Source organism: Sphaeramia orbicularis, chromosome 9 (genome assembly GCF_902148855.1).
Source record: "Sphaeramia orbicularis chromosome 9, fSphaOr1.1, whole genome shotgun sequence".
Lineage (NCBI taxonomy): Eukaryota > Metazoa > Chordata > Actinopteri > Kurtiformes > Apogonidae > Sphaeramia > Sphaeramia orbicularis.
In genome coordinates, this window is record NC_043965.1 from 2,509,928 (window position 1) to 2,526,037 (window position 16,110).

Here is a 16,110-nt window from a genome sequence, read left to right on the forward strand (position 1 = left end):
TCCACATCAGACAAAGTTCTGCATGCCTGTTAAAAATACAGAAAATAGTCTCAAAAAGTGACATTTTACTTCATATTTATTGTTACTATTAATAATAATAAAACCACTCACCACCCTTCATATAATATTTGCTGTTTCTGAAAACTGTAATAATCTTTGTTACTACTATGTTTACATTGTGATAATGATTTTTTTTGACACTTTACAGTCCTCACATCTCAGTTGCAGCATTTATAAATTAACTGCTGTATCTTTTTCTGTTTTATTATTATTATTATTGTACAGTGTCATTAAGTACTTCTTATTTAAGTGTTTTGGTTTTTTTTTCTTTGCTTTTAACCCTTTTACCTGACTCTAAAAGAGCCCTGCGCAAGAATTCCAATGTGCTTAGACTGTTTGTGCACAAATGACAAATAAAAATCGTGAAATTATTATTGTTTGCTCATAGGTAGCGGGGATAGGCTCCAGCGCCCTGCAACCCTCTCGAGAATAAAGTGTGAAGAAGATGACTGCGTGAATGAATATTATGGTATCGCAAACATGAAAAAAATTAAAATGTATTTTATTAGTAAGAAAATGTTCAGACATTTGTGTGTACTGGTACTTTCTAAATGACATCATAAAACTGTGTTTTTTGTGTGTTTTTCAAGCAGCCCTCCTACCCTGGAAATTGTGTTAGAAATAAACCTTATCACACAGTAAAAAAAAAACATAATATGGAATAATGACATGACTATTGAACAGAAACATGTATTTTATTTTTTATTGGGTTGATAAAGACTTTCTGTATATAAATGGAAGCTACATCAGACACCTGTTTAATAAATCCTAAAAAGCAAAGAATTTGACTGTGATAGAAAGTAAAAATGTTTTTACTATCCTGTGGTTTTCAATTTTAAAAAGATTTGGAGATTAAAAACCATTCTAGATAAGTAAATGCCATGTTAATGGTGATTCAAACGTCTCACTGACTGTTTTTAAAAGCTGTGAATCTGAAAGTAAAAGGTGTAAAAACTCCTCAGTTTCCTCTGTTTCCTTCTGTTTGTGTTCATGGAAATCTCACCACCTGATAGAAAATGAGTGCAAATAAATCCAACATAACATTATTTATATGACAAGGAACCAAAACAGAGTGATAAGTTGGGTCCAAAGAGCAGAAGAATCAGTACCTGAACCCATATTACAACCAGAACCATCAGTTCACCTACATTTACTTCAATACATCTGTCCTTTAACGTCTGTTCACATCATTTTATGATAAAAACGTGGTGACAGAAACAAACGGCTGTAGATTAAAACACTCACATATGAACAAAAAGGAAAACATCTGTCCCAGGATATGTGTTCTAGTCAGTGGGTTCAGAACCAGGACAATATGGAGGTTCAATTATTTAGTACTGATTCAAACTAAACCATCAGTTTCACATTAATAATCATTCTATAGTTGAATCTTATTGAAAAAACCTGCAGGTTAATGTTTGAATAAGAAGAATAAAATAAGACAAAGTGACTTTCATTTCATCTGATCAATAAAAACCAACATATTATAAATCATCTCAGTGTTTGTTCCATTCGACTCAGTTAAACAGGTTTTATTCATTTCACATCTACATGTATTAATATGACTGGTTTTGGACAAAATTAAAACACAATCTATCGTTCACATTTTCATTTCTCCGTAAACAACAGAGAAATCTATTGGACAGATTTTAATATCAGTGGTTTTAACACCAGTGGTCTTTCCAACACAGAAGTAAGGGTAGAGTTTCTCAGTGAAAGTGTCTCTGTGGGTGTAGATCTGAGTCTTATCTTCAGCGTTGTAGAAGGACACCTCCCCCCTGTTATAGTCCAGTTCAACTCTGATCCTCTGTGGACTCGTCTGCACTGTCACAGTCTGACCAAGACCATTAGTGTATTTTCCACTGAGATGCCATAAACACCAGAATCCATATTTTGGTGAACGAAATCTCTCTCCCTTCCTGTCAGCTGACTCTTTAACCAAACCAATGTTCCATCTAGGATGGTCTCCCACCTCCACGTCCCAGCTGTGTTTCCCTGAGGTGAAGCCCTCAGATCCATGAACATCAGGATATTTAGTGTTTCTCTCTGGATTATCAGGAACCTGCTGATAAGTGTCTCCATGTCTCACACTGGTCAGATCATCAGACAGATGAAGCCATCCATGTGCAGTGTTTGGGTCCAGGATGACGGGGCTGAAGTGGACCTTGTCCCTCATCTTGTCCCAGACTCTGAAGGACAGGTTGCCCAGGTGTTTGTCCACATGGATCAGTGCTCCTGAGATCAGCTGTGGCTCTGACACTGAGCACTGGGCTCTGGCTCTGCTCTGAGTGTCTTTACAACTGATGAGGAATGGAGCGCTGGCTTTCTGCAGCTCTTCTTCAACAGCACAGATACTGTCTGACACAGAGGACATCTGCTCCTCAATCCTCTTCATCTCTCTGATCACACTCCTCCTCTTCTGCTCCTCTTCCTCCCTCAGAGCTGCCAGTCTGGACTCCTCTTCCTCTTTCAGGAACTGCTGGAGTTTGTTGAACTCTGCTCTGATCTGACTCTCTGTCCACAAAACCTGATTCTTTAAGTGTTCCATTATTTCCTCGTATGTTTTCTGTGTTTGCTTGTATTTCTTCTTCTTTTCCTGTAGAGACTTTAAGTCAGATTTCAGCTCATCCTTCATTTCAGTAACTGCTTCTTCTACAGGAACCACAGTGTGTTTGTGTTGATGAGGAAAATCACAGACCAGACACACAGCTCTGTTTTCATCTTTACAGAACAGTTTAGGTTCTTCTGGATGTTTGCTGCAGACCACCTCCACCTTCTGTTCTCCTTTTTCTGTCTCAGATGATCCAACTTTCAGACTGCCAGCAAAAGAGTCAGCCAGTTCTTTAAGAGCGAAGTTCACTAATAGACCCTTTGAGGATTTTCTTCGACAAACAGGGCAGGTTCTGTTTTCCTTTTCTGTCCAGAATTTCTTCAGGCAGATTAAACAGAAGCTGTGGTTGCAGCTCAGAGACACAGGATCTCTGAACGTCTCCAAACACACTGGACATGTCAGAAAATGTTCAACAACTTCAATCTTCTTCTCTGCCATTTTCTCTGATATGTGAATTATCCTTTAACACACAGACTCACCAAACCTCTGTCCCTTTGGTTTTACAGTAAAATCCTCCTGGTCTGTGTTTTAGATCCAACACCCTGTAATGGCGTTTCAGCTCCGTTCAGTAATGACAGTACTGTAGAAGACACTTCCTTCTACATGAGAATCACTAACAGCTATAAATCAATAATAAAAAGCAGCCGTATCAAAATGTGACCACCATTGATATCATTCATTGGACAAAAACTTTAACAGTTGACAGATTTTAATATCACTGGTTTTTATGAGGTTCAAACTCCAAGATCACATCTGTGATTCATTAACCAAGAAGTTTTAGTATGTCTTCCTAGAAACAAATATTCTATGAAACTTAAAATGTTAATCTGTGGTGTTTGTTTTTCTGTAGCATTATTGTAGTTGAATCTGAAATGATCTTATTATGTTTAAGTGTCAGATCAAACCAGCTGATGAACCTCTAAACCAGGGGTGGGCAATCCTGGTCCTCGAGGGCTGGTATCCTGCATTTTTTAGATGTTTCCCTCTTCCAACACACCTGGGGCTCGTTTCCGCACTAGCTCGTTAAATTGTTAAGCCTAGCGCAACACAAAATGCGTCCATTTAACACATTTTGCGCTATCCTATTTCTGGGCTCGCTCTTCGTTCATTAACAACTACCGCAACGCAAAATGCGTTCGTGCATTAGTTCATTAACCCCAATGCAACACAAAATGCGCTATCCCGTTTCTGGGCTAGTTGGTTAAAAGTGAGTGCTCGCCCTGTTCCTCATTCCAGGGCTGATTTTAATGCGAACCTCGGAGGTCTGCGTTAGAAGGAGGATGTATTCTTGTAGCTTCATTTCACTTTGTTTCTGTCATGTATTTCGTTTGAAATATTATTTACATTTGAAAAAGAAGATTTTTAACACAAGTTTGACAATATCTTTAATGATATCAGATTTTTCCCATGGACATTTTGCACTGATAAAAATGAATTTACAGAGTGAGGATTGATCCGCTCACTGAATTTTATTCTCTGTCGATTTATGGATAAATATCGATTAGTTCAGGACCAAGTGTGTGTGGCTTTGAGAGATGAATGAATGAATGAATGAATGAGAACAGTATGGGGCCAAAGCCAGTGAACCTGTGCCACACACACCAGCAGATGTGTGTGTCTGTGTGCACGCGTAATGAGATATAAGTGCATGGATGAGAGGAACAGAGTAGAGATCAGTTTTTCTATATAATCTGTTTGTCCTGTTGTTCGGCGTGGTTATGACCAACAGTGACCATTTAGAGTTCTGTTGATAAAGTCACCAGTGTGGAATAACTGGGGTCATCCTTAGACATCCAGCCAGACGCAAGATATATATGTGTAAATAATTCAGTTCAGTGTGTGTGTGTGTGTGTGTGGTGTGTGTGTGTGTGTGTGTGTGTGTGTGTGTGTGTGTGTGTGTGTGTGTGTGTGGGGTGGGGTGGGGCAGACAGCTGAGGGGGTAAATCTATAGTCATATGAGGGTGAGGAGTTCCAGGTGAGGGTAATGGAGGAGGTCACAGATCCGGGGTCAGAGATAGCCTATAATACTTCTTCATTCTAACCATAATGCTGTCAGATGACTGGAAACAGCAGGAGCGGAGGCGTTGTTCTGGGTTAAATAGTGAATGCACCCGTTTAGTGCACCCTTACACGCAAATACTGAGCGAACAATGGCTTAGTGAACACAATGAGCGCAGAAATGGATTTTACTTTTAAGCCTCTGCGTTCGCCGACCCATCATTCACTCACTATTTGCGCTGAAGGGCGTGCAAACAGCTTCGTTCACTATTTTACCCAGAAACAAGCCCATGCTTCACATGATAACCCTATCATCAAACTCTGCAGAAGCCTGATAATGACCTTCAGGTGTGCTGGAAGAGGGAAACATCTAAAACATGCAGGATACCGGCCCTCGAGGACCAGGATTGCCCACCCCTGCTCTAAACAGATGTGTCAAACACATTTTAGTTCAGGTTCCACATGCAGACCAACATGATCTCAAACAGGTCAAAGTAAAATAATCTAATAAGCAATAAACAAAAACTCCAAATTCTTCTCAATGCTTTATAGTGAAAAAAGTTACATTACATAATTAATATATTTACATTTACAAACTGTCCTTTAAAAAGTTGTAAATAACACGAACAAACTGAAATTTCTCAAGAAAAAAAAGTTTAATTTTTAGCAATATTCTGCCTCAGTTTATCATTTACACATGTACATTACAAATTACAGATCACAGTGGATCTACAAATAAACAAAACAGTAAAAGACAGAATATGGGTCCAATTTTAGAGTTAGAAATGTGGAGTTATTATTTATAGGTTACAGTGTTAATATTTTACTGATCTGATTGTTTGCACTTACTTCTCTTAGACATTTCAGGTTTTTCTTATTAGTTCTGGTTAATCACAATTTTTTTTTTTGAAAGAATAGTTTGTAAATTTTCCTTTTTTTACATTTAATAAGAAAAAAGTTCGAGTTGTCATGATATATAATTAATAATCAATATCTTTTTTTTTTTTTTTCCATTTCACAGGTTGATCCCATGGGCCAGATTAGACCCTTTGGTGGGTCTGTTTTGGTCCACGGGCCGTATGTTTGACACCCCTGGTTTGGATAATTCAAAGATGTGGAGAACTTGGATTTTTTACAGTTCATGTCCATCCCAGTGGACATCAGGTCTGAAGACGCAACAGAAAAAAATGGATTATTTTTCAGTCAGTATGACATGGATAAAACTACTGACGATGATGGTTTGTTGAATATTTATGTATTTATGACAAGTTTAATGAATTATTCCACAGTATCATTTGAATTTAAACATATACTTTAATTACTGTTAAATAAGGCCCTTTCCCACCGCAGGAACTTTTGCAGGAACTTTCTGTATTATCCTGAACTTTCAAAGTTCCTGGTGCATTTCCACCAAAATTACCCGGGTAAATGACTTTCCCCCGGCCCCGAATTTACCCCAAAGAAGTTCCTGGTAGGGAGGTAGTACTTTTTAGATTACCAGGAACTTTAAGGGGTGGGGCTGCGTGCTGGAGAACACTGAGTGGTGGACTAGACTCGCAGCATTTCTGCATTCTGTTCAGCCGCCAATATTTAACTCATTTAATTTCCACAAGCTTTGTATTCTGATAATTCGGAAAATGGACCAAAAGAGAAGCTACAAAAAGTGGACAGACGACGAGGAAATTCAGATGGACTTTGAATCGCGACACGAAACGAGCGAGTAAAAGCTGTTGGAGCCAAATATAAGACACAAGCCTAAAGAAATACGAGAAAAGCCGAAGAAATCTATGCAGGATTAAAAGAAACTAAAGGACCACAACGGTCGCAGAGGATCCGACTGTCAAACAAACCAAAGGTAAGTATATCACAGAAATATTCCCTGTTTAGTTGGTTCCCTGCTGTAAGAGTAGTCAGCGGCATCAGCTGTTTAGTCAAAGGTGAAGTCTGGTTAACTTACTGGTCAACAGTCTGACACTAAACCTAAATCAGAGAACTGGATATATTTGTGTTGTCGCTGTGAGCTGAACCCTGATTTATTCTGTATGTTTGTGATTTCCACCTGAAATGGACCGGACGGACTCGCCTCTTTTTCCGCTCGTCCACAGTCTCCTGTTGTTTACAGTGGCCCAGGTCAGACATTGAACATGTCACATCACATTGGAAGGAATCTGTCATCATGTGTTCTGTTATTCATTTTAGCATTTTTATTACTTTTCCAGTAGGAAAGTGAAAAAGGGACCGGGACCATGGAGTTCCATACCGGCTGTCCTGGACTAGGTGGTCCATGACTACCTGGTCCAAAAGCCTGAACCTTTCACACATGTTTATTTCCCTTTTAATCTCAAGGCACTTTGTTTTTTTTTTGGTTTTTTTGCAGCTTTTGTTTTGTTTCAATTTTTAATTAAAAAAAAATCAATCCTAATACTGTCTGTTCTTTTACAAAGCATCAAAATATGAGTAGAGTATAAGTACTTTTATCAGTAATATGCAGTCAAATTAAATGCAGGCATTTGAGTAAATCTGTCTGACTTTAGGGTTGAACCTGGACTATATCTGTAAAACAATAGAAATGAAAAGGAACCATCCATCACACTTAAAGTTAGATGTGATTTAGTTTAAGGAATGAGAAGTTGAAAATACATGTTCTACCATTTTTAAATACAAATTCAGGATTTGTAATGATGGTTAACTTCATTTAAAATGTATGCCAGATGGATTAAGTGATTCAACAACCAGTAAAACGTTCAACCCAACCCGTCCACTTGAAGTACTGTGTCATTTTATTGTGCTAGAGGTTGGTTTGTGAATGTACATGAACTGGACTACAGTTTCTTTTACTGCTCCTCATACATCATCAACCTGATTTGAATAAATTACCCTGAACTTTGGGGGGCAGTGGAAATGCAATTACCAGGTATTTTTTTTACCCCAAATAAGTTCCTGGTCATAAAGTTCCTGGGCTTTTAGTGGAAAAGGGTCTATACATGAACAGTTAATCCTGTTAAAGCAGCAGCAAGGTACGATGTGGGTTTAATATCAGCTGTATGAAGGTGTGAATATTGCCAAAGAAGCACAGTCACAATTACATTCACACTATTTGTAGAGTTTCAGAAAAAATATCTTATTCTTTATTCTAAATTATACATGTTTCTTCTATAACATGTGAGAGCTCAGGTTCAGCTGGAGTCAAATTCCTTGTTTGTTTGCAAACTTGCCAATAAATCTAATTCTGATTCTTTTCTTTGTTTCATTAATAACCTTCTTTGTGACTGTAATGACTTGTCCTGTTTCATTAAAAACCTCTATGGCCAAGTTTAGTTACACATGTCCAGTTTAGAAGACAACAACAGCGAGTCCAAATACACAGAAGTGATTATATCAGCCTTCATTTAGACTTTTGACCATTTCTTTTGTGCATTATCGCCACAACCTAGGAAAAAATGAAGCTGAAATCAATGCATGTGAAGTTTGTGGAAACAGAGACTCCACTCCAGCCGACTGAATCCATAAGTGGAGAAATCAAACAGGAAGAAGTGGTTCAGACCATCCATCAACTGAACGTTGGAAAAAGCCTGGGACCGGATGGACTCCTTACAGAGTTTTATCAGTTAAATAATGAAGAAAATCTGGATCTTTTCACTGACTTTAAAATCAAGTTTCTTTCTACACTTGAGATTCAGTTGAGTAGAAAAAACAAGAGGTGTTAAAGGGTTAAGATGAGGTCAAAGGTCATCTGATCCACTATGGCCTGCTGTTTAGCGCCATCTACAGTCAAGGTCTGAAGTTTACACAGAACTTCACTAAATACATTTAATATATATTCACTCTGTGGGTTTAATGACAACAAATACTACTAATATTGAAAAACAACAGTTCAAAGATAATGAACATTTCTGAAACACCAAAAGGACTTTTTCAACAAACAAATAACGTGTGAAAAACTTACAGCTTTTATGAAGCAAAGGACACAATGAAGGCTGTGCATGTGATGGATAGAATTCCACTGGACGTCCATGTTTCTGTTAATCTGTATCTGTGAAGAAAAACAGACTGTGTTACTACAATGATGTAAAAAAAAAACAAAAAAAACAAATATGAAAGAAAATAAAAGAATGTTTGAGACCATTGTGTTCATTTGTGTTGAACTGTTTCCCTTTGAGAACACAGGTGAAGGAAATGATGTACAAGTGAAGACTGAACATTTACATTTCACAATATGATCAGAGTTGGACAGAAATATTTCATAGAATTCCATTAACCACCTCCACCTTCTTTTCACCTTTTTCTGTCTCAGATGATCCAACTTTCAGTCTTCCAACAAACCAATCAGTCAGTTCTTTCAAAGTGAAGTTCACATCTGGGTCGTCTATGGAGGATTTTCTTTTCCAAATGGGACAGTTTTTGTTCTTAATTTGTTTCCACAATTTCTTCAGGCAGTTTGAACAGAAGCTGTGATTGCAGCTCAGACATAATTCATTTCATCCAATGAAACTTGGATAAAATGACGACAAAACATCATCCTGACTTTTAGTTGTAATTTATTTACTCTGAACCTGTTTTCCACTGGAAACTCAACTCAACTCATCTGATTGGAATAAAATCAGGTCAAATAAGACAAACAGATAAAACACAACACAAACATCCCAGTTTTATCCCTTTATTCCATAAATGAGATGAACATGACAATAAATGACTGTTCACCTAAACAAGAGCAGAAGAATCAGTACCTGAACCCATATTACAACCAGAACCATCAATTCACCTACATTTACTTCAATACACCTGTCCTTTGACGTCTGTTCACATCATTTTATGATAAAAACGTGGTGACAGAAACAAACGGCTGTAGAATTAAAACACTCACATATGAATAAAAAGGAAAATATCTGTCCCAGGATATGTGTTATAGTCAATGGGTTCAGAACCAGGACAATATGGAGGTTCAATTATTTAGTATGATTCAAACTAAACCATCAGTTTCACAATAATCATCATTCTACCGTTGAATCTCATTGGAAAAAACCTGAAGGTTAATGATTGAATAAGATTAATAAAACGAGATAAAGTGACTTGCGTTTCATCTGATCAATAAAAACCAACATTATAAATCACCTTAGTGTTCACTGTTTGTTCCATTCTACTCAGTTAAACAGGTTTTATACATTTCACATCTACGTGGTCCCTCCATGGTTTGGCCCCCCCACTCCTGGGGGAATTTATTAGACGAAGAGAAAATAATTTGAGTACAAGATCCGTCTCTAGTGGAGACTGTGAGGTGCTGCTCAGATGAATTAAACTGGTCAAAACACCATCTCTTTTTTAGGCAATAAGAGCTGGAATAGTTTCCCAGCGACTATTCGAGAAATCTCCACCGTTTCTATATTTAAAAAAGAGCTAAAAAAAAAACGTTAAAATCTAATCAAACCTGTGAACACCTGTCATGTCTGCTCAGTATTTCATTTCCATCCAAGTAGTTATTCTTCTTTGCAGTTCTATATTGCATTTATTGCATATTATATTGTATGATGTACACTTTTATATAGTAATGTGTTGTATTGACTGTATTGTCGTGTTTGTGTGTTTAGTCTGTCTTTAAATGTTGAGGACTACAAATGGAAAATAGCTCCCAGATAAATCCAGCATATTTACTCAAAGTAATGTTTTTATTTGTACTGAGCGTTCATTAATATGCATTGTCCTCATCAAATAAATAAATAAATAAATAAATAAATAAACAACATGTATTAATATGATATGATTAATATGGTTTTGGAAAATTAAAACACAATCTATCGTTCACATTTTCATTTCTCCGTAAACAACAGAGAAATCTGTCGGAAAGATTTTAATATCAGTGGTTTTAGCACCAGTGGCCGGTCCAACACTGAAATAAGGGTAGAGTGTCTCAGTGAAAGTGTCTCTGTGGGTGTAGATCTGAGTCTTATGAGGTCAAAGGTCATCTGATCCACTATGGCCTGTCGTTTAGCGCCATCTACAGTCAAAGTCTGAAGTTTACGCAGAACTCCACTAAATACATTCAATATATATTCACTCTGGGTCTTTAATGACAAAAAATACTACTAATATTAAAAACATTTCAAAGATAATGAACATTTCTGAAACACCAAAAGGACTTTTTCAACAAACAAATAACGTGTGAAAAACTTACAGCTTTTATGAAGCAAAGGACACGATGAAGGCTGTGCATGTGATGGATAGAATTCCACTGGACGTCCATGTTTCTGTGAATCTGCATCTGTGAAGAAAAATAGACTGTGTTATTATACTGATGTAAAAAAAAAAACAAATATGAAAGAAAATAAAAGAATGTTTGAGACCATTGTGTTCATTTGTGTTGAACTGTTTCCCTTTGAGAACACAGGTGACGGAAATGATGTACAAGTGAAGACTGAACATTTACATTTCACAATTTGATCAAAGTTGGACAGAAATATTACATAGAATTCCATTAACCACCTCCACCTTCTTTTCACCATTGTCTGTCTCAGATGATCCAACTTTCAGTCTTCCAACAAACCAGTCAGTCAGTTCTTTCACAGTGAAGTTCACATTTGGGTCGTCTATGGAGCATTTTCTTTTCCAAATGGGACAGTTTTTGTTCTTAGTTTGTTTCCTGAATTTCTTCAGGCAGTTTGAACAGAAGCTGTGGTTGCAGCTCAGACACAATTCATTTCATCCAATAAAACTTGGATAAAATGACGACAAAACATCATCCTGACTTTTAGTTGGAATTTATTTACTCTGAACCTGTTCTCCATTGGAAACTCAACTCAACTCATCTGATATGAATAAAATCAGGTCAAATAAGACAAACAGATCAAACACAAACATCCCAGTTTTATCCCTTTATTCCATAAATGACATGAACATGACAATAAATGACTGTTCACCTAAACATTACAAATGTAAATAGACTGAACATGGGACAAAGTCTGCAGTCACTCAAATATATTAAATGTTTCTGTGATGTTATTCTCAGACTTGTGGGTCAAACTAATCCGGTGCAGATCTTCTGAAGCAGGAAACAGATGGAACTGTGGAAAATAACATGGGATTGTTTGAATTCAGACACATGAAGGTTCAACCTTTAACCTTTACAGAGAACCAGGACGTGGGTTTGACCTCCAATCACTAACAAGAAAAATCAATCACAGCCAAACGTCTCATTGAACTGTTTTTAAAAGCTGTGAATCTGAAAGTAAAAGGTGTAAAAACTCCTGTTTCCTCTGTTTCCTTCTGTTTGTGTTCATGGAAATCTCACCACCTGATAGAAAATGAGTGCAGATGAATCCACCATAACATTATTTATGTGACAAGGAACAAAAACAGAGTGATAAGTCGGTCCAAAGAGCAGAAGAACCAGTACCTGAACCCATATTACAACCAGAACCACCAACAGGGGTTTTTCCACACATGACCTGGAAACAGTTTCAAACTACTGAGTTTATGTACCATGAATCTTCTTTGATTTTTTCACTTCCTTGCCCACTACCCTCCCATATTTCATTTAATTTTACCTGTACCTGCAAAAAACAAAAAAAATTCAATCCGTCCCTGCATATTTTTGCAGGTTATCTGTCTGGTACCGGTGCAGGACTCTGGTGTTTCTCCTACTTTTAACCTCTTGATTCCCTTCACAATACCGCTGATGTTTCCCAGGAACACCGGCTGCACATGAACGTACTTCCTGTCTGGATTCTGAAGTTCAACCCCTCATCTTAATGAACTGCAACGACCCATTTCTTCTTCTCAACTAAACCTGAAGGAAAACCATGAAAACTTCAATCTAGTTGCCTTTGTTTATTCCATGTACTTTGGGGCACACAACAGTGACACTTCCATGTGTCCTAAGCCACTGTTGGCATGGAAACCAGAAGAAGAGAAACACAAAGTCAGTCATTTCAAACTGTTTCTGGGTCATGTGTGAAAAACCCCAATTCACCTACATTTACTTCAGTACATCTGTCCTTTAACATCTGTTCACATCAGTTTATGATAAAAACGTGGTGACAGAAACAAATGGCTGTAGATTAAAACACTCACATATGAACAAAAAAGGAAAATATCTGTCCCAGGATATGTGTTCTAGTCAATGGGTTCAGAACCAGGACAATATGGAGGTTCAATTATTAGTACTGATTCAAACTAAACCATCAGTTTCACATTAATAATTATTCTATAGTTAAATCTTATTGAAAAAACCTGCAGGTTAATGTTTGAATAAGATGAATAAAATACCACAAAGTGACTTTCATTTCATCTCATCAATAAAAACCAACATATTATAAATCATCTCAGTGTTTGTTCCATTCGACTCAGTTTAACAGGTTTTATTCATTTCACATCTACATGTATTAATATGACTGGTTTTGGAAAAATTAAAGAAATCTATTGTTCACATTTTCATTTCTCTGTAAACAACAGAGAAATCTTCTTCTGGCATATTTTAATATCAGTGGTTTTAACACCAGTGGCTGGTCCAATACTAAAATAAGGGTAGAGTTTCTCAGTGGAAGTGTCTCTGTAGGTGCAGATCTGAGTCTTATCTTCAGCGTTGTAGAAGGACACCTCCCCCCTGTTATAGTCCAGTTCAACTCTGACCCTCTGTGGACTCGTCTGCACTGTCATTGTCTGACCAAGACCATTAGTGTATTTTCCACTGTTATGCTTTAAACACCAGATTCCATATTCTGGTGAAGCTAACAACTCTCCCTTCCTGTTAACTGACTCTTTAACCAAACCTAAAGTCCACCTCAGATGGTCTCCCACCTCCACGTCCCAGCTGTGTTTCCCTGAGGTGAAGCCCTCACATCCATGAACAGTGGTATATTTAGTGTTTCTCTCTGGATTATCAGGAACCTGCTGATAAGTGTCTCCAATTCTCACACTGGTCAGATCATCAGACAGAAGAAGCCATCCATGTGCAGTGTTTGGGTCCAGGATGACGGGGCTGAAGTGGACCTTGTCCCTCATCTTGTCCCAGACTCTGAAGGACAGGTTGCCCAGGTGTTTGTCCACATGGATCAGTGCTCCTGAGATCAGCTGTGGCTCTGACACTGAGCACTGGGCTCTGGCTCTGCTCTGAGTGTCTTTACAACTGATGAGGAATGGAGCGCTGGCTTTCTGCAGCTCTTCTTCAACAGCACAGATACTGTCTGACACAGAGGACATCTGCTCCTCAATCCTCTTCATCTCTCTCATCACACTCCTCCTCTTCTGCTCCTCTTCCTCCCTCAGAGCTGCCAGTCTGGACTCCTCTTCCTCTTTCAGGAACTGCTGGAGTTTGTTGAACTCTGCTCTGATCTGACGCTCTGTCCACAAAACCTGATTCTTTAAGTGTTTCATTATTTCCTCGTATGTTTTCTGTGTTTGCTTGTATTTCTTCTTCTTTTTCTGTAGAGACTTTAAGTCAGATTTCAGCTCATCCTTCATTTCAGAAACTGCTTCTTCTACAGGAACCACAGTGTGTTTATGTTGATGAGGAAAATCACAGACCAGACACACAGCTCTGTTTTCATCTTTACAGAACAGTTTAGGTTCTTCTGGATGTTTGCTGCAGACCACCTCCACCTTCTTTTCTCCTTTTTCGGTCTCAGATGATCCAACTTTCAGACTCCCAGCAAATGATTCAGCCAGTTCTTTAAGAGCAAAGTTCACTGTTGTTTCTTTGGAGTTTTTTCTTCTACAAACAGGACAGGCTCTGTTTTCCTTTTCTTTCCAGAATTCCTTCAGGCAGATTAAACAGAAGCTGTGGTTGCAGCTCAGAGACACAGGATCTCTGAACGTCTCCAAACACACTGGACATGTCAGAAAGTTTTCTAGAATCGGTTTCTCTGCCATTTTCTCTGATATGTGAATTATCCTTTAACACACAGACTCACCACATCTCTGTCTCTTTGGATTTACAGTAAAATCCTCCTGGTCTGTGTTTTAGATCCAACACCCTGTAATGGCGTTTCAGCTCCATTCAGTAATGACAGTACCGTAGAAGACACTTCCTTTATGTATCAACATGAGAATCATTAACAGCTATAAACCAATAAAAAGCAGCCATATCATAATGTGACCACCACTGATATTCATTGGACAAAAACTTCGACACTCTTGACAGATCTTAACATCACTGGTTTTTATGAAGTTCTAACTCCAGGATCAGATCTGTGATTCATTAACCAAGTGATTCTATTTTTATGTCATCCTGGAGACAAATATTTTATTAAACTTTAAATGTTGATCCCTGGTGTTTGTTTTTCTGTATCATCACTTTAGTTGAATCTGAAATCATCTTATTATGTTTAAGACTCAGATCAAACCAGCTGATGAACCTCTAAACAGACGTGTCTAACACATTTTAGTTCAGGTTCCACATTCAGACCAATATGATCTCAAACAGGTCAGAACAGTAAAATAATAGAATAACCAATGAACAAAAACTCCAAATTCTTCTCAATGCTTTAGAGTGAAAAAGTAAAATTACATAATGAATGTTTACATTTACAAACTATCCTTTAAAAAGTTGTGAATAACATGAACAAACTGAAATTTTTCAAGAAAAAAAAAGCTTAATTTTAACAACATTCTGCCTCAGTTTATCATTTACACTTGTACATTACATCTGACAGATCACAGTGGATCTACAAATATAAAAAACATTATTAAAAGACAGAATATTGGTCAAATTTTAGAGTTAGAAACGTGGAGTTGTTATTATTTATAGGTTATTGTGTTATTATTTACTGGTCTGATTGTCTGCACTTACTTCTCTTGGACATTTTAGGTTGTTCTTTTTAGTTCAGGTTAATCAATTATTTATTTATTTATTTTTTTTTTTTAATAGTTTGTAAATTTTCCTTTTTTAACGTTGAATAAGAAAAAAGTTTCAGTTGTCATGATATTTAATTAATAATCAATATATTTTTTTTTTATTTCACACATTCATCCCATGGGCCAGATCAGACCCTTTGGTGGGCCTGTTTTGGTCCACGGGCCGTATGTTTGACACCCCTGGTTTGGATAACTCAAAGATTTGGAGAACTTGGATTTTTTACAGTTCAGGTCCATCCCAGTGGACATCAGGTCTGAAGACGCAACAGAAAAAAAATGGATTATTTTTATGACATGGATACAACTACTGACGACGATGGTTTGTTGAATATTTATGTATTTATGACAAGTTTAATGAATTATGCCACAGTATCTGAATTTAAATATATACTTTAATTACTGTTAAATAGACTGAGTTCAAGTCATTCACTACATCATCGTCCAAATCTCTGCATTAAAAACACATTCATCCTCAAGGTGTGTTGATGTTTTTTTTGCATCTGTTGTAATAATTTTAAACAAATCTAATAAAATCTTAACAAGTGACCTTAAACAATACAGCTTATGTCTATGCTCAAGGTTTAGTTTAGTGGGAA

General features: G+C 37.3%; 2 protein-coding genes across 2 annotated transcripts; both read right to left on the reverse strand.

Annotated features, from left to right (window-relative positions):
- Window positions 1-1,609: 1,609 nt before the first annotated feature.
- Window positions 1,610-14,638, reverse strand: LOC115425572 (nuclear factor 7, brain-like). Its single transcript, XM_030143199.1, has 2 exons — window positions 14,578-14,638; window positions 1,610-3,154 (listed from the first exon to the last, which is right to left on the reverse strand). The coding sequence occupies exon 2, from the start codon at window positions 3,107-3,109 to the stop codon at window positions 1,661-1,663; it is 1,449 nt and encodes a 482-aa protein (XP_029999059.1). The 5' UTR covers window positions 3,110-3,154; window positions 14,578-14,638; the 3' UTR covers window positions 1,610-1,660.
- Window positions 13,094-14,630, reverse strand: LOC115425551 (nuclear factor 7, brain-like). The gene has a single exon (XM_030143178.1). It carries the CDS (start codon window positions 14,528-14,530, stop codon window positions 13,094-13,096), a length of 1,437 nt encoding a protein of 478 aa, XP_029999038.1. The 5' UTR covers window positions 14,531-14,630.
- Window positions 14,639-16,110: the final 1,472 nt, after the last annotated feature.